This window comes from Dendropsophus ebraccatus, chromosome 3 (genome assembly GCF_027789765.1).
Source record: "Dendropsophus ebraccatus isolate aDenEbr1 chromosome 3, aDenEbr1.pat, whole genome shotgun sequence".
In the NCBI taxonomy this organism is placed as follows: Eukaryota; Metazoa; Chordata; class Amphibia; order Anura; family Hylidae; genus Dendropsophus; species Dendropsophus ebraccatus.
The window spans coordinates 178,865,085-178,889,143 of NC_091456.1; the positions used below are offsets into that span (position 1 = coordinate 178,865,085).

The window sequence follows — 24,059 nt, forward strand, 5'->3', positions numbered from 1 at the left end:
GCAGGACATCACCCCAAAATTAAGAATGTCCCGCCGGATCCGGGGTGGTTGGGAGGTATGTATTTACCCACTTATATGTAATTGAGTGGGAAATATTCATAAAACCAGCTTTTTTATCACAGCGCTGGCTTATGCAGATAACGGAGATGTGACTGACAAGCCAGCGGAGCTTACACGTCACTAGCTTCAGCCTGGAGTTTTGAAGTGCACTGAATGCTGGAGCACAGTCGCCATTATTCAGGCCTAGAATAACATGGCTGCTTTCTTCAAGAAACAGCAGGTGTGGGGTTTTGCAGCTTAGTTCTATTGAAAAATTGTAATACCACACACAACTTGAGGATAGGGGTGGTGCTGTTCTTGCAAGAAAGTAACTGCTTTGTGTAATCCTAGATGACCCCTTTAAAGGGGTACTTTTTTCTTTAAAATCAACTGGTGTCAAAAAGTTATATAGATTTGTAATTTACTTCCAGCTGCAGCTGCTGTATGTCCTGCAGGAAGTGGTGTATTCTTTCCAGTACTCTCTGCTGCCATCTCCGTCCATGTCAGGAAATGTCCAGGGCAGGAGAAGTTTTCTATGGGAATTTGCTACTACTCTCGACAGTTCCTGTCATGGACAGAGGTGGCAGCAGAGAGGAAAACTGCAGTGCCCCCATAACAGAGCACAACATCATATACCGAATAGTATTTAAAGGTTGCTTTCCTGTAGACTAGGGGTAGGAAAGCTTGGCTCTCCAGCTGTTGCAAAACTACAACTCCCATCATGCCTGGACAGCCGAAGGCTGTCCAGGCATGATGGGAGTTGTAGTTTTGCAACAGCTGGAGAGCCAAGGTTCCCTACCCCTACTGTACAGTATATGATGTAATTCACACATTGACCACTAGAGGACTCCACAGGACCACCACCATCTCTGTATCGCTCACTGAAGGTGTTACGATACCGTTTTATATAAGTAAGTGTTATTGGACTCACAGATTAAATGACATCCTTGGAACTCAATCCATTCCTGCGGCAGGTTCACACAAGGGCTAAGCACCCAATATTTCCTGCTATCTCTTATCAGTGCATTTGGATAATTGGATGTCGGTTGAATTTAATAACATCCATCATTATGGAGAACGCAGCGGCTGTAATAACGGCAGGTCTTCAGGGGGCATTTACCTATTGGGAAGGCAGCAGAAAATGAGAGTGCTGCTCTGGAAAGAGACGTGGAATTACACCTCTCAATCATGTAACTGGAGCAGGTGTCCTGGGGGTTGAGCATAGTCTATGAGGGCATCACAGGCTGCGTGAACCGCTCAGAGCGCAGGTGCGCAATGACTCTGCAGGTAAAAGTGGCCGAAAACTGCAGACGTCGCATATTTACCAGTCCCTGTGGTTGGTTGGTAGAAAGCGGTTATCCAAAACATGTCCGCTTTCTTCCAGAAACAGCATTATTGCAGCTCGGTTCCAATGAAGAGATGAATTGTAATACCACACACAACCAGAGGACAGGGATGGCGTTGTTTTTGTAAGAAAGTGGCTGTAGTTTTTTCTAACCCTGGATAATCCCTTTAAACTTTAACCTGTTAGTGACCGCCAATACGCCTTTTCATGGCGGTCACTAATGGTCTTTATTCCGATACATATGCCTTTTGTATCGGAAGGCTCTGCCGTGCTCCTGCGCTGGCATCATTGAGGATCAGCTGTCTGAATAACAGCTGATCTCCCCCTGTAACTACTCGGAGCAGAGAATCCTCCGCTCCGGGTAGTTTAACCCATTAAATGCCACCATCCAATCATGACAGTGGCATGGCGTTGGCATAGTGATGTGATCGAAGGTCCCGCGGCGGAGTCCCAGCTACCGATCATCTCCATGGTAATCTCTGGGGGTAGATCACATTAGCATATGTGTACAGTAATGTACACCAGTGTAAAAGTTAAAAAAAAGTGTAAAATAAAACATAAAATAAAAAAATCACCCCTCCCCCAATAATAAAAATGCATTGTATTTCCCACATATAATAAAATGTTATGTAAAACACTTAAAAAACTCATGGTTGGTATAGCTACGTCTTTAACAAATCCAACCTATAAAACGATATCATTCAAGCTGTAAACATTTGTAAACAAAAACTCATGGTTGGTATAGCTACGTCTTTAACAAATCCAACCTATAAAACGATATCATTCAAGCTGTAAACATTTGTAAACAGCTGTAAACAAAAATGGTTACTTCTAACATACACAAAAACATTTTCAACCATGTTTTTGGGTACGCAAAAAACAAACAAAACCAAAAACACACACATCCGTTTTGATTGGACTGAAAAAACGCAGTGTGAACCCAGCCTGTGACAACACAACAAAAAAAGTTAAGAGTTATTCTAAGGGTCCTTTTCCACACACAGATATATGACAGATTATTGAAGCCAAAGCCAGGAACAGACTATAAACAGAGAACAGGTCATAAAGGAAAGACTGAGATTTCTCCTCTTTTCAAATCCATTCCTGTCAGATAATCTTTTAGATATCTGTGTGTGTAATAGGGCCCTTAACCCAAATACAAGAGAAAAAGAAATAAAGAAAAATACACATGGGAGAATAGTATGTAAATCCAACAATAATAGGACAAAAAATTAGGCAAATGGGTAGAAAAACCTCCTCATCCTTTCCCTGACCAAGTGAGAACTACCAACCCTGGAAGAAGCCATGATGTGCGAAACGTACGTTGAGTATGGCTGGGGTGCATGTTTCTCTTTCATGATCCTTTGTTTTGTTATTTAGTTGTATTTGCATGTTCTTAAGAACATACACAGAAACCTAAATAACAAAGCAAAGGATCATGAAAGACCAAGAGGAACCCCAGCCATGCTTAACGTACGTTTCGCACCTCATGGCTTCTTCTGGGGTTGGTATTTTTCCCTTGGTCCGAGCAGGGATTAGGAGGTTTTCTCCATTTGCCTGATTTTTTTGTCCTATTATTGTTGGGTTTACATACTATCCTCCCATTTGTATTTTTCTTTATTTATATTTCTTTCGTATTCGGGTCATCTAAAAGCAATTTTTTTTGTTCTGTGCTCAAACATTTTTTAATCATCTTTTATTATGTTCTTTTAGCCTATTGTCATTCAGTAAAATTTTAATCTTTTTGTTGTTTGGTTTGATGTTTTGTCATGGGAAGTGCTGCATAGGGACCTATAGGTATTATTATAAACTCTTTTGTAACGTATTAATATGTTCCGCAGAATCTTATTTTGTCATGGATTATGATTTTGTAGAAATCTACAGGCGTTCCAGTTTTCAAAGCTTTATTCCATGTCCAAAAACAGAAAAAAAATGCAATGTTTCGACCAGAACTGGTCCTTGTCAAGCATGCTTGACTCTCTATTTGTAGACTATGATTTTATGACATAAAAAATTCTGTAAGAAAGATGGTTTCACTTTTTACTTCATTTCTGTAATTTTTTTTTTTACGGCAAAAAGTTTCTTTTTGGTCAGGTGATTCGTAATCTCCTCGGAGCTTGGCACCAGGTCCCTTTGTCCTCACCCCGCACCTGTTATCAGCAATAATGACATAATAAGCTCATATAAATACACTTGACAACTTTAACTAAGGTTTCCAGCCAGTATCTTGGTCGTTTTCCCAGTTTTCCTCTATGCACCAATACCTTCTATTGTTATCAGCCATCTGCCTGTAAAAAGACAATCCTGAGAATAAGCGCTCAATGGGCTTACCCTGTTCTGTACGGTAATGGTTATACGGGTTGGGCCCTTTCCTTTTCAGGATGGGGTTTTGCCTTGTGGTATCCCATGCTGGGACCTTTTTGCAAGTGCTGGGTCTTGCCGTGATGATATCTGGCTATATATCATGGTGTAGGCCATTATAGAAAAGGCTACTATATGTGAATGCTTGGGGGTCATCAACATTTATGGACCACCTGTTTTATCCAGTAAAGGGGGGGGGGGGAGTGTATACTCTATTATAATCTATAATAGATTGCTGTAGTACAGAGACAACCTATTCATTTGAATGGGTATTGCCCAGTACTTTATTTCCCCTGTGATGATGCTGAATGGAAATTATAATTATTATTAATATAATTTTTTTTAAACTACATTGTTTTGTTAAATTAAATTAATTTTTTAGTGTCCCTGGTCGGATGTCTCTGCACTCTGTAATGCCTGGAGGGTTGATCACAGTGAAGTCCCCAGCAACTTGAAATCAGATTAACTCTCCTGGCATCACAGAGTGCAGAGACAGCCAGGGACACAGTTTACATGAGTCATCTCAGAAGGGAGGGGGGAGGAGGGAGAATTGAGTGGAGACGGAGTGAACAGCTCACACTCAGTTTTCTGTGCCTTCAGCACAAAGCAGCAGCTCAGAACTGGGGGAAGCAGACTAAGTATGGAACAAATTATTAGTCTCCAGAAGAGGGGATGATTCAACATGTATTTTACCTGACCAGAATGCCTTTTTAAGTGCTACCCTCCTCAAAACTGTTGCCCCAGGCACAGAATCTAATGGCAATTACAGCCCTGGTAGTACACACAATGTTACTCTTTTTCTCTTAAATGCTTGGTCAATCACAGTGCTTCACTTACTTCTATCTGCTTTGCCATAACATAGTCATGGGGAAAGTGCACTGGACTGCACCGACTGGCATTGTGCTGGGGGATGATGTACAATACACAACTATAGATGGCACATGGGGGAAGAAAGGGTTACTGATACATTGGATTTACAAGGTGATATATGAGCAGATATGAGAAAGGATAGTCAACCCCTTGTTGTGCTGCTGTAAGAGCACTGAACTGCTGCTGCAGAAAGGAAAGCCTTAATTTACCTCTCAGGGACAGTGAAGATCACCTGGAGGAGGCAGAGAGATTGCAGGTTACAGCTCAGGCTCTTACTCCTCCTCTTTTCTCTTTTCTGTGCTTAGCACTAGCTAAGCTCCTCTCCCACTTCCTGTGTTCCATCTTGGTCTCTCTGCTGCTAGAGATGGACAGCAGTTTGCAGGAATGTGGGACATCTAATGGCTAAGGGCCCTATTCCCCCTGACGATTATCGTTCAGATTATCGTTAAATTGTTCGAATCTAAACGATAATCGTTCGTTTGAATAGCAGTTAACGACTAACGACCGAACGAGAAATCATTGATAGTTTAATAAGACCTGGACCTATTTTTATCGTTGCTCGTTCGCAAATCGTTTGCATTGCATAAGTCGTTTGGTCGTTCGCAGAAGTGACGAACGCAATAGCGGCGACAAGACGACCGCAAGAGCGATCATAAGTAACGATTATCTTTCCATGTAAATGCGTGAACGATTTCAGGTCTTTCAGACTAGCGGTCGTTTGGATCGTTTATCATTAACGATTATGCGAACGATAACCGTCTCGTGGAATAGGGCCCTAAAACGTAAAGGTTTTAATAGGGTAATGAACTAGTTTGGTAAATGAATAATATAGAAAAACGTTACAGGTCACATAGGCTACACATGGAGGGCAGCCATAAGAAACCACAGTGACCATTTACTTCCAGGTTTCTCCATGTATTACAGCATGTGCTGAGGGTCACAACAGGATCACTATAATACCTGCCTAATGCCCTTTTGTCCAAACCTTTAGGGTATTATGATATGGTTATGAAAGAAGGGGTTACCACTAGAGATAGTGAATACGATTCGATTGAGTAGGTATTCGATCGAATATTGCGATATTCAGTGGCGGTCTTTGGCACCAAGCACCCCAAGCTATCGCTTGGGGCCCCCAACATCCAGGGGGGCCCCCACGCCCTGCTCTTGTGCTCAAGACCGCTGGACAGGGCCGCTGCCCCCGCTTGCTGCTGCCATCTGAACTGTAACTATGAGCACTCGTAATGAGCGCTCATAGTTACATGCAGCAGCACTGACAGGGCGGGAGACATTGGCCCCCTTCCTGTCAATCACTCTTGTGGCCGCAGGAAGGGTTTTCCCTGCGGTCACAAGTGGCAGCTTTGTCCTTGTGGTGCCGGCGCTCCAGTGATATCAGTGGAGCATCGGCGCCAGGACAAGGGGAGTGCAGTCTCTTGTGATCGCAGGGAAAACCCTTCCTGCGACAACAAGAGTGAAGAGAAGAGGAGACGCCCGGACCCAGGTGAGTATAAGTGTTTGTTTTATTGTGTTATATACTATTTGGGAGGGGGAGCACACAGGGGTCTGTTTAACTGGGGGAGCGCACATCGGGAGTCTATATAAATGGGGGGGAGCACACAGGGGGGCTATATAACAGGGGGAGCACACAGGGGGGCTATAGACTACTGGGGCTTCACAGAGGGGTCTATATACTCCTGGGGGCAGCACACAGGGGGTCTATATACTACTTGGAGAGCACACAGGAGGTCTATATCCAAGTGGGGGAGCACACAGGGGGGCTATATACTACTGGGGGAGCACACAGGGGTCTATATACTACTGGTGGGGCACACAGGGGGTCTATATACTACTGGGGGAACATACAGGGGGTCTATATACTACTTGTGAGGCACACAGGTGGTCTATATATAACTAAGGGAGCACACAGGGGTCTTTATACTACTGGGGCAGCACACAAGGGGTCTATATAATACTGGTGGGGCACACAGGGGGTCTATATACTACTGGGGGAACCACACAGGAGGGTTTATATACTACTGGAGGAGCACACAGGGGTCTATATCCAAGTGGGGGAGCACACAGGAGGTCTATATCCAAGTGTGGGAGCACACAGGGGGGGCTATATACTAGTGAGGGAGCACACAGGGGGTATATACAACTGGGGGCAGCACACAGTGGGTATATACGACTGGGGGCAGCACACAGGAGGTCTATATCCAAGTGGGGGAGCACACAAGGGGGCTAAATACCCCTGAGGGAGCACACAGGGGGCCTGTATACTAGTGGGGGTGCACACAGAAGGTCTATATACAACTGGGGCAGCACACAGGAGGTATATATACTTCTGGGGGAGCACATGGGGGGGGGCTATATATAACTGGGGGAACACACAGGGGTCTATATACTACTGGGGGAAGCAAAAAAGGGGCATATAATATTGGGGGCAGTACACAAGGAGTATATATTACTGGCAGTAGCGCACAAGGGGTATATACTACTGGGGGCAACACACAGCGGTCTATTGTTTTGGAACGCGTGTCAAGGGGGGGCCCCAGACATAACTTCGCTTGGGGCCCCAGAAATGCCAAGACCGCCCCTGGCGGTATTCGAAAGATTCGAATTTAATCGAGTAGTGAGGCGAATACGCGGGAAACATTCGAAATCCCTCCCTTCACAGTTGTCGCTTTTTTTAACCCAATGACCATGCAGGGAGGCTGTGAGGGACCCTGGGAGCACGCACACAGCGCGAAAACGGCGTCAACCCTCATTGGATAGCTGAACCACATGACCTCGAATCTTAAATACTTGGCTCCCGCCTCTCGACCGAAGATGCGCTTTCAACCTAGCCAGGGAGAGATCTTGCAGCAGGGAGGGATAGGTTTTAGTAGCGTTTTGGTTAGGCAGGATTACTACAGAACCCAAAAGTCCTTTTCAGGGCTAAGATCAAGCGAAAAAGTCATCTCTGAATCCAAAGCCCTTCTCAGTGCTAAGACATAGATGATATAACAGCAGCAGCATCAGGTGTATTCATTCCAGTACCCTGTGTGTACAAGTGACTTATAGTGTCCCTGGTCAACACCACTAAGGGCACATTATACATGCTGTTCCAGTAGCCCACTAAGGGCACCTCATATATACTGTTTCAGTAGCCCAGTAAGGGCACGTTATACATATTGTTCCAGTAGCCCACTAAGGGCACCTGCTATATACTGTTTCAGTAGCCCAGTAAAAGGCACGTGATACATATTGTTCCAGTAACGTTCATATAGCATTACGCGTGATACGCGCGAATAACAAGACGCTTTGCGGACGCACATTGGAATCATGTATGTAACACTGCGCAAGAAATACCAACGAACTGTGTGAACATTGCCATAAATATTCGTAAAGCGTTCGCAAATATTTTTCCTTCGCAGCTGCGGAGAGTGACATTATACTGCGATTTTGGGGTGTTGGGTGCACCCAGGCATGCTCCCCCTAATGTCCCAGTGTCATTCCGGAGGTGTTTGCATTGTTTAGGGAGGTTTCATGGGGAACTTGATGAACTCCCAAGTGGTTGAATTTTGATTTCCAAGTGCCGCAAATTTTTTTCCCATAGACTAATTGGTGCCTATTTGATTCGAATTCTCGAAAGTCAAATATTTCACTACTCGCTCATCTCTAGTTACCACTTAAAGTGAATCCGTACCACCCGACATCCCCTCTGGTTCCGGGGTCTACCTGTCTCCCGAGGATGGTATTCTGGCAAAAACAACTTTTACTCCAGCAGCACTGCAGGCCTAGGGCAAGGTTTGCCGGCCTTTACAGATTCGCTTTAATGTTTTTGTTTAACCACCAGCATTTTTCAACCCCACTTTACTTTAAAGGGAACCTGCCCCCCCGGTGCCAGGGCAGAGCCCGGCCGACCCCCCCGGTGCAGAACCATATACTTTGCTTTCACGAAGTCCTGGTCCCAGAGCCTGTCCTGCCTGTCCTGCCGCCGAGAAATCCCCGTCTGAAGCCGTGCACGGCATTGATACCGTGAGAGGAGGAAACCTAAGGATCACAGAAACTTCTTTCCTATAAGACAAGAGGCCGGCAACCTCTAGCCTCCTTTTTCCCTTCCAGTTTTTGTAGTTCAGCTTGTTTGAAGTGACTAAAGAGGATCTGCAATACCACTCACAACCTGATACTAGGTGTGGCAATGATTTGGCACAAAAGTATTTTTTTTAATATAGTGCATTTTTTGTAAAAATTAGGACATCCCTTTTTGTGATTGTTATGTCTGGGCTTCCCGGTCAGGAAAAATACATGTCGAATCATCCCCCCTCCTGTAGACTAACAATTTGTTCTATACTTGTTATTACCTTTGCAGTCTCCTTCCCTCAGCTCTGAGCTGCTGCTTTGTGCTAAAGACAAAGAAAACTGTGTATGAGCTGTTCACTCCATGTCCGCTCTCATCTCCCTGCTCCCTTCTAAGACGGCTCATGTAAACAGCTGCTGGCCAGCTGTCTGTGCACTCTGTAATGCCTGGTGGCTTAATCTGAGGTCAAAATTCTTGTGACCTCATTGAGAGGATCCCTCCTGGCATCACAGAGTGCAGAGACAGATGTCTAGAGATGCTGTTTACATGAGCCATCTCGGAAGGGAAGGGGGAGAGTTCTGACAGGAGATGGAATGAACATCTCACACACAGTTTTCTGTGTCTTCAGCACAAAGCAGCAGGCTCAGGACTGGGGGAAGGAGATTGAAAAGATAATAACAAATCTGAAATTCATTTTTAGTCTCCAGGAGGGTCAATAAGTCAACATGTATTTTACCTGACCGGGATACCCCTTTAAGAGGATTGCCATGGTAGGTGGGTTGCCTTTTTTTTTTTTTTTTTTTTTTTTACAGAATATGTATTACTGTCCAGGAGTTTCAAGTGATATCTTTGCACTGTACCTGAAATTTATATGCCTGTTTAATAATCCAGAACATCTGCTGTCTGTCATTCACTACCAATGCCAGATTAATAGGGAAACTCTACTTAAAATTCTAACATAGTGTTTCCATACTTCCCCCTTCTATACCATTTTTAGCAATGTGCCTTAATTATTAAGTCTCCCCATTGTTCCTCGGGAATTTGATCTTGGGAAGACCCGGTATATAAATACATCACAGTGTCACTTTTTGGCATGGACAACACTAAGAAGAAAAAAGTATATGACAGGAGAAAGACAAACATGCAAAAACTAGAGTATTGTGTAGGCTACGGAGGAGGTTTCCTAGAGTCCTCTATGATGTCTTCTATTGTTCTCCTTTTTGTCGTTCACACTCTTCTCCTCATCAATCACTCAATGATAGCTGGACCGGCCTGAAAATATTGAGGTAAAACTGAGACATCTCTTATCTGTAAAGCGATCCTGACACTATGAATAATGAAGAGGAAACTCAGTGCAGTAAGATAAGCTAGGCCAGAGGATCTCTTTTTTCACGTTGCTTTCTCTGCCAGTCACATGACATACGAAGCAGTAAGTAATTTTTCATGAGGTTACTCCCGTCAGGACACAGTATCAGGGACAGGTAGCAGTAGAGACAAGATCAGAGTTTAACCATGTGCCCCTCTTAGGTCTCTTTAATCAAGGGGCCTGGATTCGATTGGCCAGTTTTCATATCGCTGCCCATATCGTTTCTCGATTCGGCCGAGGGGGCAAAAGTCAAGGTTGAAAAAAAAGGGTACATTTCCATCAATAAGTGATGGCTCCGAAAAAGAATAAAACAAGGAGCCAAGATGAAATCCAAGAGGGTGATGAAGACGGGGACTTGGAGGAAAGGTCAGCTCCCTTGAAGAACAAGAAGAAGAAGTCATCGAGTAGTAAAGTTAGTCACAAGAAGCAGAAGGAAGAAGTAGCTCTGAAACAGATCGTATTGGAACAAGTAGAAGAAGAAGAAGGAGAAGAAGAAGAAGAGGAAAAAGAAGAAGAGGAAAAAGAAAAGGAAAAAAATAAGAAAGCAAAACCAGTAAAAAAAACACAACGCAAGTCAACAAAGAAAGAAAAAGACCAAGGAAAGTTATCCAAACCCAAAGAAGAAGCCCCGATTTATGAAGAAGAAGAGGAATTTTTAGAAGATCCAGATGACTTTATAGAAGCCGACCTCAAAACAATCAAGGAAAAAAATAATAATGACATGAAAGAGAAGCGTAAGAAAAAGAAAGATGAAGAAGAAGAGGAAGAAGAGCTTGATGAAGAAGAAGAGGAAGAAGTCATAGAGAAGAAGAAGAAAAAGTCCAAGTCTGGAAAAGATGGTGACGGGAAGAAGACGAAGAAGAAAAAGAAAAAAGAAGACGAGGAAGAGAACTCTGAAGAAGACGAGGAGGAAAGCAGTGCAAAGAAGAAAAAGTCCAAGAAGTCTGGCAAGGAGTCCGACAAGAAAAAAGGGAAGGGTGATAAGGCCAATAAACCAAAAAAGTTGAGTTATCTTGAGTTGTACGAACAGGAACTTCTTCATTACCACTCTGAGACTTCCAATGAAGAAGATGATGACTACAACAAGAAGAAAGGTTAGTTTTATAGGTTTGACTACTTCCCCCAAAGCATTTCACTGCTCTATTATATACCGAATTGTTATTTATCACTTACAGTATTACGGCATCATCCACCCTCTCTCGCTCTCTATTATATATGGCAAAGGACTGTGCTTACGCATGTGGTGGACCTTGGGTGTCCATTGGAATTGGAATCTTTAAGGGGATTAATATTATTGCCGGGTAGTACTGTATCCAATTTCCATGCTAATCTTTTAATGGCGGCATCATAATCTAAAACGTTGCTGTCCAAGTAATAATAAAGAAGAGAAACCCTACCTATTGTTGTGGTTTCCTGCTCACTACCACCCATAATATGGGGTATGGACTTACAGTGGATGTACAGTATATATTAGTAGACATAATGGGCAATTTTACATTGTCGATGGAAATTTATTATCAATTCATTGGCGACTACTATGACCCCGACCAATGAGAGACAGGAAGGCTTACCCACCTTGACCCTGATATCCATAATCGACACTATCTGGTAAAAAGGACTAGAAAAGAAGAACAATATGAGGGTGAATACGATGTTCAAGATCTCGGCTTACTTCATTCAATGGGACTTTTTTAGTTTTCTAGTAGTGACTTAGAGTTTGTGACGGTGAAGGAAGAGTTTGCCTATGTAACAATGCAGCACAGATCTCTCTTCTATCCTGGTCTCCTGGCTGATTGTTATGTGTGGGTTGTCCAGACATCCTTTTCAGCCATAGAAGAACACAACTTCACGCTTGGTGCTTGGGACACCAAGGCAACCATGTAACACCCAGCAAGTGTTGTGTATAGGTCACAGTAATTAGAACCATGTACCGTACTCATTAGGCGTCATGTGGCTGCCTCAGCGTGAAGTTGTGTCTATCCCCATCTGTTGTCAGATCGGGCACAACATGCCTGGGTGACCCTCTTTAACCAGCATTGATACATTGTAATATTCAGTCAATAGTTCCAATATAACTTACTGCAACATGTCAAACTACTAGCATGGAGTACCTAAATAATAGTACCATACAGCATCTAATAATAGTGCTATATAATACTAACACCATAATGTAAATGAAGAGTGTCATACAGTGTCCAAAGACAATGACATCCCGTATTTCAATGGTACTGTTTTATAATACCCTATAAATACCATAAAATAATACTGTAAAATATACAAGTAATAGTACTATACAGTACCTAAGTAATAGTTATATTGTATCACAAATAATAGTAACCCATAATACACCAACAAAACCACTTACAGCACTATACCATATCCAAATAGCAGTGTCATACAGTATCCAAAAATATAAAAAAAAATTACCACCATAATATATACAATAAACAGTGCCAAATAATAGCATTTTCCACATCCATATAGTAGTATCTGGTAATACACCAACAATACCATCATAAAATGTGTAGTTAATAGTCCCATGCTGTACCTAAATAATACCGTCATATATTATCCACATAATAGTGTCCTGTAATATCTGGATAATAGTGCTAAGCAGTGGCAAGTAATAGCGGTATATTTTATGTTAGTAATAGTGTCATGTCATACCCAAATAATACCACCCTAACATTTACAATGAATAGTACCCTATAGTTTCCAAATAAAAGTGTTATACCATATCTAAACAAGAGTCTGAAAACACATTGACAATACAACTAGATGGGTAATAATAGTACCAAACAGTGTTATATTTTTCTTAATTATAATGTCTTGTGATACCCAAATTAGTACCCCATAGGGTACCCAAATAATGCTAAGAAATTACCACTATAAAATATACTTTTCAAATAATAGTATCCAAATAATAGTCTTCTATAATTGCACCATATAACATACAATAATAAGAGACATAGGGTGCCTAAGTGGTAGCAGTATACAATATCCAATTATTAGGGTCCCCTAATGCCCAGGTAATACCATCCTAAACTGTATAATAGTGCCATATAATATGCAAATAATAGTTTCATACAGTATGGCCCAAAAATATATATATATTTAGGAAAAAAATAAAAATTGTAAATATATATATATATATATATATATATATATATATATTTATATATATATATGCATGCATAATACCAAGTGTTAACCCACAGTAGTAACCAGCTGTTACCACCTTGATTGAATTGAATGAGGACGGTTGGCACATCAGTGTTATAGCACCAGCTGGATCTGGATGCTTCCACAATGTATGTGGTCTTTCTCTGAATCTGAGTACCCTATTAAATTAACTGGTGGAGGTCCCCATATGCTATATCTATACCCTGCCCCTGCTTGTCATTGGTATTTGTTGTAGCCTATTCAAGGGGTACTCTGGTAAAAGAAAAAGTGTTCAGATTACCTGGTGTCAGACAGTTATATAGATTTGTAATTTACTTCTATTTAAAAATCTCCAGTCTCCCAGTACTTATCAACTGCTGTATGCCCTGCAGGAGGTGGTGTATTCTTTCCAGTCTGACACAGTGCTCTCTGCTGCCACCTCTGTCCATGCCAGGAACTGTCTAGAGCAGGAGAGGTTTTCTATGGGGATTTGCTACTGGTCTGGATAGTTCCTGACATGGACAGAGGTGGCAGCAGAGAGCACTGTGTTAGACTGGAAAGAATACACCACTTCCTGCAGAACATACAGCAGCTGATAAGTACTGAAATACTGGATATTCTTTTTTAAATTTAAGCCTGTATAATATTTAATAAGCCTGTATAAATTTCCTACTCCATTTGATTTGAACACATTTTTTTCCCCTCCGGAGTACCCTTTTAATATAAATAACTGTGATTTAGCTCATATTTTCTTCATGAAAATATCAAAAGAATTGAAGATCCCTTCAGAGGATGTGTTGGTGTTGATGTGATTGCTCTGTGCCCAGAATGGCGTATAGTTGGTGTCAAGTACCTGACCTGGCACGGACTAATCTTATGTCGAGGCTGCGCCAAGATAAACTCCGGTTTCGCTTTCATTCAAAAACTCTTGATTTTCCAGGAACCTGACGTGACGGCGGGCTCCATCATACAGTGTTCTGTGGATCCTGGCAAAGATGGTTGCAGACCATTCCTGGTGGGCACAGAGCAATGGATGACTGCTATAGTCTCTGTCTGTATATATATATATATATATATATATATAATATAGATAATAATATATATAATCAGTACCATCAGTACCACATGGGCTGTTGGGTGGTGGGCACCTGAAACCTTAGGGGTGTACTGCTATGTGCCAGGATGTGGCATTGTTGGTGAGGATAGTATCGTTAGGGGCCAAAGGGATTACTATCGCTCCTTTTGTACCCCAAGATAGAGAAGTTCTTGTGCATCTAACATCAGATATCTGTCAAACACAAGACTGGTGTCACCTGCATAGTTGCCAATAGAGATGAGCGAATATACAGTAAGGACTAAGCGAAGCGCTTCGCCCCTATCTGTATTCTGCTCATCGGGCTCCAGCGCTTTGAAGTGTGCTCCGCTCCGTGCCACTCCTTTCCAGGTGCTGGAAAAAAGATGGATCCCGTCCTGGGAAACCGGGAGAAGATTCTGTCCCCAGTATATTACACACCCCAGTATTAGGTCCCCAGTATAATACACACCTCAGTTTCAGGTCCCCAGTATATTACACACCCCAGCATTAGGTCCCGAGTATATTACGCACCCCAGTTTCAGGTCCCCAGTATATTACACATCCCAGTATTAGGTCTCCAGTACATTACACATCCCAGTATTAGGTCTCCTGTATATTACACATCCCACTCAGTGCAGGCTGAGACTCAGAGATAGCCTACTGACTGACTGTATATACTGGTAGTTTGTACCCATATGATGCAGCTGCACCCCATATCATCATACTACTACCCCCTTGATCCTCCTGCCCCTCCATCATCATATTACTACCCCTTCATCATCCTCCTTGTCCCTCTATCATCATACTACTACCCCCTTCATCTTCCTGCCCTTCCATCATCATAGTACTACTCCTCTCATCCTCCTGCCCCTCCATCATCATACTACTTCCCCCTTCATCCTCCTCCTGTCCCTTCCTTATCAGACCAGTACCCCCTTCAGCATCCTCTTGTCCCTTCATCTGTATTTAAAACAAAAAAGAGCTATACAGTACTTACCTCACCAGTATGGTTCCTCTAGTCCCCAAGGGACTCCTCTCGCTGCTCTGCATGAGTGACATCACTCACGCTTGAAGAGAGCTGGGCTTACTGCAGCGGGGGGCGTAGCTTCCCGGGACATACCCGGGACATGGTTTTACCGTGGCTGTCTCCTCAGAATCGGGGCAACTATGCACCTGGGCAAGTGTCAGGGCCCACAGCGCTTCTAGGGGCACAGAGAGGGAGAGGGGTCCAGTGGCTAATGTTCAGCCTGGTCACTGTAGTGCAGGGTGAGGGGCTGAACATCAGAAGACACAGGAGACGGAGCAGGACCTGCACAAAGAGAGAAAAGGGTGAAGGACCTGATCACATGACCCGCAGGTCCTCAACCTTACAGTGTGGAGAGCAGCCTGACAGAGAGGAAGAGGGAGAAGACTGAGCTGTAAGTGTCTCAATGTGTCAGTGTCTGTCAATCATGTGTTTTTGTGTAAATTCGTGGTCTCTCAAGTGATTGTTCATAGTGTGTGGATGATGGGTGCATAATGGACGGATGAGGGGGCCGCCTTAGGCCCGAAAAAGCCTGGAGACGGCCCTAGTCAAACAGTATTCCAACATATATCACTGTGCCTATTCAGAACTGTGCTGAACTGTGCCTATTTAGTTCAATGGACCACAAGCAGTAGTCTACTAGCCCATTTCTGAATGTATGCTGTAATCCTGCGAGACTCTAAAGCAGTCTTAAAGGGGTATTCCAGTGAAATAAACCTTTTTTCTTTCAAATCAACTGGTCCCACAAAGTTATACAGATCTGTAAATTACTTCTATTAAAAAATCTAAATTCTCCCAGTACTTATCAGCTGCTGTATGTCCTACAGGAAGCTGTGTATTTTTCACAGGCTGACACAGTACTCTCTGCTGCCACCTCTGTCCATGCTAGGAACTGTCCAGAGGAGAAAATGTTTTCTATGAGGATCTGCTACTGCTCTGGACAGTTTCTAGCAAACCATTTGATCAAATGGAATGTACCAACTCACCACGTTAAGGTGACCCCAGAGAGTTGGAGTCTACACTAGTTGATTCTATATGTTCAGATATGTAGACTTATAGTCCAAGAGAGGCCATTGCTAGTGTAGGTTCCAAGTTTTTGGGGTCACCTTAACATGGTGAGTTGATACATTCTATTTGATTAAATTGTTTGCTAAGAACCTCAATTAAAAAAAAAAAACGCTAAAATTCTCTATGTGTTTTGTATTACAATTAAACTCCATTCACTTCACTCGAACTGAGCTGCAAAGCCCGCACACCCAAACTGAGGACTGGAATGGTGCTGTCTGGAGGAGAGTGGCCATGTTTTTCTAAGCCTGGACAACCCCTTTAAATTATTAGAAAGACATAGTTGATTTCTTCCAGAAACAGTGCCACTCCTGTCCTCAGTTAAAGGGAGGTAATGCAGCTCAGTTCCATTAAAGTAAATGAAGCAGAGTTGTAATACTACACACAACCTGAGCACAGGGGTGGCGGTGTGTTTTGGAAGAAAGTAGACATAGAATTATTCTTCTCATAATACCTCTTGTTTTCTTTGTAGTTTATGAAGTGGTCACCATCACTGGAGATGTGCGAGGGGCAGGAACCGACGCGAATGTCTTTGTTACTCTGTTTGGAGAGTACGGGATTACTCCGAAGATTCATCTCACCAGCAAGTATGTACTAGTAAGAAGCAAGAGTAAGGTGTCAGGTCTGAGAATTATGTAACTCTAGTTATATGTCATGATCATTTTTTATAGTTATATATATTTTTTTTAAATAAAGTTATATGACTTTATTAAAAAAAAAATTTCTGCCTGTTCATTGTGTGCTGCAGCGTATTGAGATGCGGGCGTGCACGGATGCGCCTGCATCCCAATTCAGCAGCAGTTTAGATCATCCTGCCAGTTTGGAATGGTCGGTGTCTTACTACATGGGAACATGGCCCTACATTGTAAGCAGTATGGCGCGACATGGCCCCTCTGTTGCCACCAATGGCTGTGTCAGGAACTGAAGGGCTGCTCAAGCCCTAGTCCTAGCACAGTTATATATCACTTGTGCTGCTGCATGCAGCTACTGAGCCTCCCCTGATGTCTGTATAATACATGTTAATATTAGAATAGACATTACACTGGGGGAGCTGTCTGTGTCACTAATGCTGCAGCCTCCCCTGATGTCTATATAATACAAGTTAATATTAGAATAGACATTACACTGAGGGGGGCTGTCTGTGCCACTGGTCCTGCAGCCTCCCCTGATGTCTATATGTTACATGTTACCAATAGAATAGACATTACACTGGGGGAAGCTGTCTGTATCACTAGTGCTGAAGCCTCCCCTCATAGCTATATATTATATGTTACCATTAGAATAGACATTACATTAGTGGAAGCTGTTTTTGTCACTAGTGCTGCAGCCTCCCCTGATGTCTATATCATACATGTTACCGTTAGAATAGACATTACACTGCGGGAAGCTGTCTTTGTAAGTAGTGATGCAGCCTCCCCTGATGGCTTTATAATACATGTTACCGTTAGAATAGACATTACACTGGGGAAAGCTGTCTATCACTGGTGCTGCAGCCTCCCCTGATAACTATATATTATATGTTACCATTAGAATAGACATTACACTGAGAGAAGCTGTTTTTGTTACCAGTGTTGCAGCCTCTCCTGATGTTTATATATTACATGTTACCATTAGAAAAGACAAAACACTGGGGAAGCTGCCTGTGTCACTAGTGCTTCAGCCTCCCCTGATCTTTATATATTACATGTTACCATTAGAAAAGACATTACACTGATGGGGACTGTCTGTGCCACTAGTGCTGCAGCCTCCCCTGATATCTAAATAATAAATGTTACCATTAGAATAGAAATTACACTGGGGGAGCTGTCTGTGTCACTAGTGCTGCAGCCTCCCCTGATGTCTAAATAATACATGTTACCATTAGAATAGAAATTACACTGGGGGAGCTGTCTGTGTCACTAGTGCTGCAGCCTCCCCTGATGTCTATGTAACACATGTTACCATTAGAATAGACGTTACACTGGGGGAGCTGTCTGTGTCAGTAGTGCTGTAGCCTCCCCTGATGTCTATGTAACACATGTTACCATTAGAATAGACGTTACACTGGGGGAGCTGTCTGTGTCAGTAGTGCTGTAGCCTCCCCTGATGTCTATGTAACACATGTTACCATTAGAATAGACATTACACTGGGGGAGCTGTCTGTGTCACTAGTGCTGCAGCCTCCCCTGATGTCTATATAATATATGTTACCATTAGAATAAACATTACACTGGGGTGAGCTGTCTTTGTCACTAGTGCTGCAGCCTCCCCTGATGTCTATGTAACACATGTTACCATTAGAATAGACATTACACTGGGGGAGCTGTCTGTGTCAGTAGCGCTGCAGCCTCACCACCTTGTAGTATAGCGATCAGGGATAACTGACAATCACCAGTCTGCAGCACTAGACACAGACAGCTTCCCGAAGTATAATGTCTTTTCTAATACTAACCTGCATTGAAATAGTCAGGGGAAGCTCAGTCATTGCATGCAGCAGCACTAGTGTCAGGGTCCTATTAGATGGGACAATGACGGCCTGATCAGTAGTGTAAATCAGCAGCCGATAATATTGGTGTCGGACCTAAAGACAAGATAAGCGATCGTTGTCTCTATTAGGGTGGATTCACACTACGGAATTCTCGCGGATAAACTCCGCGGAATTCTGCCAGCTGTACGCACTCACGGATGCACGCCTTTCCGCCGGCTCCATAGACACCATTTTATGGGCCGGCTGATTCCGCATTCCGCCAAAAGAAGTGACATGTCAATTCTTTCCGCAGAATGGGGAATCAGCCGGCCCGTAGAATGGTGTCTATAGAGCCGGCGGAAAGGCGCGCGTCCGTGATCGTGTACAGCCGGCGGAATTCCGCAGAGTTTATCTGCGAGAATTCCGTAGTGTGATCCCACCCTTACATGGAAACAATAATTGCCCGAAACGGCCTGATTCGGCCGATTATTGCTTTTTGTAATAGGGCCCTTAGGCAACTGTGATGGGACCAGGGCTTGAACAGCCCTGCAGTTCCTGATACAGCCATTGGTAGTTAAAAAAAAGCCTTTTTAAATTCCCTTAAAGAAATAGTATCCTAAATGTTGAACTTTCTTATAAACTGAGACTATTTCTAGATTTCTACTATGCCAAATTTAACAACTATCACCCCTTATGTTTACAGTCACGTCTGTACACTTTAAATAAGTTGAAGGGACGAATGGGGAACTTGTGTGTGTTTAAAGGGGTACTCTGTTTTCAAATCAAAAAGTTATATAGATTTGTAAAGTACTTCTATTTAAAATTCTCAAGCCTTCCAGTACTTATCAGCTGCTGCATGTCCTACAGGAAGTGATGGATTCTTTCCAGTCTGACACAGTGCTCTCTGCTGCCATCTCTGTGCCTGTCAGGAACTGTCCAGAGCAGTAGATAATTTCTCTGGGGATTTGCTGCAGCTCTGGACAGTTCCTGACATGGACAGAGGTGGCAGCAGAGAGTACTGTGTCATACTGGAGAGAATACACCAATTCCTGCAGGACATGCAGCAGCTGATAAGTACTGGATGACTGAAAATTTTTAAATAGAAGTAATTTGGCCACACATCGGCCCATGTAAAAGGACCCTCCCCCTTAAAGGAGGACCTGGCATGACCTTCATGCTGTCGGAACCACAAGCCATTGTGGTGGTCTAATGGCCTTGATTAATAAATCGCTTACTGTTTGGGTATACAAAGAGATCTATAGGCCAGATAGGCAGGGAGACACCACTGGTTGTGCTTCAAGCAGCATGAAAGTGAAGAATCCCTTTAAATTTATTTCTTATATGAAAACTGAAAAAAATCTGTTGACGTCACTGAAGATAGATAATAATGTTCCACATTTTACCTCTTGACTAATTTTACCCGCAGCACCATGTGTGACCACACGGTGCGCTGTTTACAGGAAGCTTGTCCATTAGGGATACAGCACAAAAATCACTGTCTTTGATGTACATGCAGTTCAATCCTTTAGAGCACCATCTAGTGGCAGACATGTTTACTACAGGAATTGATATGCTCTTGCTTTTGAGATGAATTGCATTGTTAAAGTTTGTATATTGTGTTTTATCCTTGTTACAGCACTGACAAGAGGTAACCGCACTGTCCTGAGTGTTAGGAGCAGTCAGGCGACCCTTACACTCTGTACAGAAACTGAAGTGGGACCGGTAAAGAAAATACATGGGATTTCTTAAGCTTTTTTTTTTTTATTTAATTTTTTTATTGCCATACACTGCTCGGAATGAGAGTTGTGTCTGTAATCTCTGTCTGCAGGAGGCCTCGCTTGGGCGAGCGGATACAATGAGACGCTCGCTCGTTGCCTTGTGTGAGAATAAGGGAGCGATTAGTCATGTTGGGGATTAAGAGGCTGGACGCTTCCTGGGACTGATAATGCCGTTTTCTCATTAAAACCTTTTTAAAATTCTATAGCTTTAATAGGTTTTCAGGAGGGCCAGTCTACTGTAAAGTGCCACTCCGCAGCGGTTTAATCTCCGAAATGCTAAGAAGCGTGCCTGCAATGTTTCATGGGATCAGTACATGAAATGAGACTATTCTGGGAGTTTCTCAGCTCATAGGCAACCTCCTACAGATATAAAGGATATAAAGCTTAAAGGGGTACTCCGATGTCAGAAAATTTTACTTAAAGGGGTATTCCACTCAAACATAACTTTCGATATGTTGCTGCCCATGATGAGACTAACAATTCCTTCCATACTTGTTATTATCTATTCAGTCTCCTTCCCCCACTTCTAAGTTGCTGCTTTCTGCTGAAGACACAAAAAACAGTATGTGAGCTTTTCTCTCCCTGTCTCCCCCTCCTTTCCCCTCCCTTCTGAGACGGCTGATGTAAACAAGCCGTCTTACCAAGTTGCAGATATGGACTTGTTTACATCAGCCGTCTGAGAAGGGAAGGGGATACAGAGAGAAAAGCTCACAAACAGATTTTTGTGTCTTCAGCAGAAAGCAGCAGCCCAGAACTCGGAGAAGGAGACAGAATAGATAATAAGAAGTATGGAAGGAATTGTTGGTCTCACCATGGGCAGCAACATATGAATAGTGATATTTGAGCGGAAAACCCCTTTAAATAAGACTCATTGTGACATTTAGAGAGAGTAAGGTGTGGTTACAGCACGCTGTCTTGTTATGAATGATGTTAAAGAAAGAGCAGACTTGGAATAAATGCAGCAGGTGCTGCAAACCCATCAATTGTGTGATAATCTGCGGCAGCCCTGGGCCGGGAAGTAGCAGCAGTGCTGTGGGAGAACTGGGGGGGGGGGGCAGCAATGCATTATGGGGATTGTAACACTGAGGATTTATAGTCTACACATGGGTAATAGTTTGGCTGTTGGGGTCTCAGACGAGTCCTCCGCTATGTCTCTTTTGTACAGATGTCACTAACCCTGTAGTAACCCTTGAAGGTCAGCAGCAGGGCAACATCATATATTTGTATGGCAAAAAAAGAGGAAGAAAACTCATGTATTTTCGTTGTATACACTGATTTGTATGAAAGCATGCTGCTAATATTTTTCTCTTTTGCGCAGGACAATACTCAGACTACCATGTAATGTAGCCATTAAGAGGACTGGGTTTATAGCAGGGTTCTAGCGCTTAAAGGGATTCTCCACCCTTAATTTAATTTTAGAGAAATCTGATTGATACGACAGCCTGAGATAGTGTGAACGCTGCCATGTTACTGCCCACCCTGGTTCTCAGCACAGTTTAGTCTAGATTATATTTGCACAGTTGATACAGACCGGTTGCTAGGGATACACTGCATAACAACGGCAATGCTTTTATTTGGTTGTCAGACAACAGGTGCCTAGCAACCAGTCAGTGCATCCTAGCAACTGGAAATGGGAAAGAGGGACAGGAAGTATAGTCGTATACTGTACTGTATCCCTATAATAGTATACTGCACAGTGCCCCTATAGTATTGTTCTGCACCGTAACCCTATATCTCTATACTAGTGTATTGCACAGTGCCCCTATACTAGTGTATTGCACAGTGCCCCTATACTAGTGTATTGCACAGTGCCCTTATACTAGTGTATTGCACAGTGCCCCTATACTAGTGTATTGCACAGTGCCCCTATACTAGTGTATTGCACAGTGCCCCTATACTAGTGTATTGCACAGTGCCCCTATACTAGTGTATTGCACAGTGCCCCTATACTAGTGTATTGCACAGTGCCCTTATACTAGTGTATTGCACAGTGCCCTTATACTAGTGTATTGCACAGTGCCCCTATACTAGTGTATTGCACAGTGCCCTTATACTAGTGTATTGCACAGTGCCCCCCATACTAGTGTATTGCACAGTGCCCCTATACTAGTGTATTGCACAGTGCCCCTATACTAGTGTATTGCACAGTGCCCCCCATACTAGTGTATTGCACAGTGCCCCTATACTAGTGTATTGCACAGTGCCCCTATACTAGTGTATTGCACAGTGCCCCTATACTAGTGTATTGCACAGTGCCCCTATAGTAGTGTATTGCACAGTGCCCTTATACTAGTGTATTGTACAGTGCCCCTATACTAGTGTATTGCACAGTGCCCTTATACTAGTGTATTGTACAGTGCCCCTATACTAGTGTATTGCACAGTGCCCCTATACTAGTGTATTGTACAGTGCCCCTATACTAGTGTATTGCACAGTGCCCCTATACTAGTGTATTGCACAGTGCCCCTATACTAGTGTATTGCACAGTGCCCCTATACTAGTGTATTGCACAGTGCCCCTATACTAGTGTATTGCACAGTGCCCCTATACTAGTGTATTGCCACAGTGCCCTTATACTAGTGTATTGCACAGTGCCCCTATACTAGTGTATTGCACAGTGCCCTTATACTAGTGTATTGCACAGTGCCCTTATACTAGTGTATTGTACAGTGCCCCTACACTAGTGTATTGTACAGTGCCCCTATACTAGTGTATTGCACAGTGCCCCTATACTAGTGTATTGCACAGTGCCCCTTATACTAGTGTATTGCACAGTGCCCCTATACTAGTGTATTGCACAGTGCCCTTATACTAGTGTATTGTACAGTGCCCCTACACTAGTGTATTGCACAGTGCCCCTATACTAGTGTATTGCACAGTGCCCTTATACTAGTGTATTGCACAGTGCCCCTATACTAGTGTATTGCACAGTGCCCCTATACTAGTGTTTTGCCCAGTGTCCCTATACTAGTGTATTGCACAGTGCCCCTATACTAGTGTATTGCACAGTGCCCTATACTAGTGTATTGCACAGTGCCCCCTATACTAGTGTATTGCACAGTGCCCCTTATACTAGTGTATTGCACAGTGCCCCTTATACTAGTGTATTGCACAGTGCACTTATACTAGTGTATTGCACAGTGCCCTTATACTAGTGTATTGCACAGTGCCCCCCATACTAGTGTATTGCACAGTGCCCCCCATACTAGTGTATTGCACAGTGCCCTTATACTAGTGTATTGCACAGTGCCCCTATACTAGTGTATTGCACAGTGCCCTTATACTAGTGTATTGCACAGTGCCCCTATACTAGTGTATTGCACAGTGCCCCTATACTAGTGTATTGCACAGTGCCCCTATACTAGTGTATTGCACAGTGCCCCTATACTAGTGTATTGCACAGTGCCCCTATACTAGTGTATTGCACAGTGCCCCTATACTAGTGTATTGCACAGTGCCCCTATACTA

General features: G+C 43.2%; 1 protein-coding gene across 2 annotated transcripts in view; it reads left to right on the plus strand.

Moving 5' to 3' along the window:
- The window catches only part of LOXHD1 (lipoxygenase homology PLAT domains 1), a 150,209-nt gene that overhangs the window by 19,291 nt on the left and 106,859 nt on the right, over positions 1-24,059 (plus strand). For both annotated transcript variants that reach the window (XM_069964843.1, XM_069964842.1), the window contains one exon: positions 16,840-16,954. In XM_069964843.1, coding sequence (XP_069820944.1) covers positions 16,840-16,954 — 115 coding nt within the window. The remainder of the gene's footprint in view (positions 1-16,839; positions 16,955-24,059) is intronic.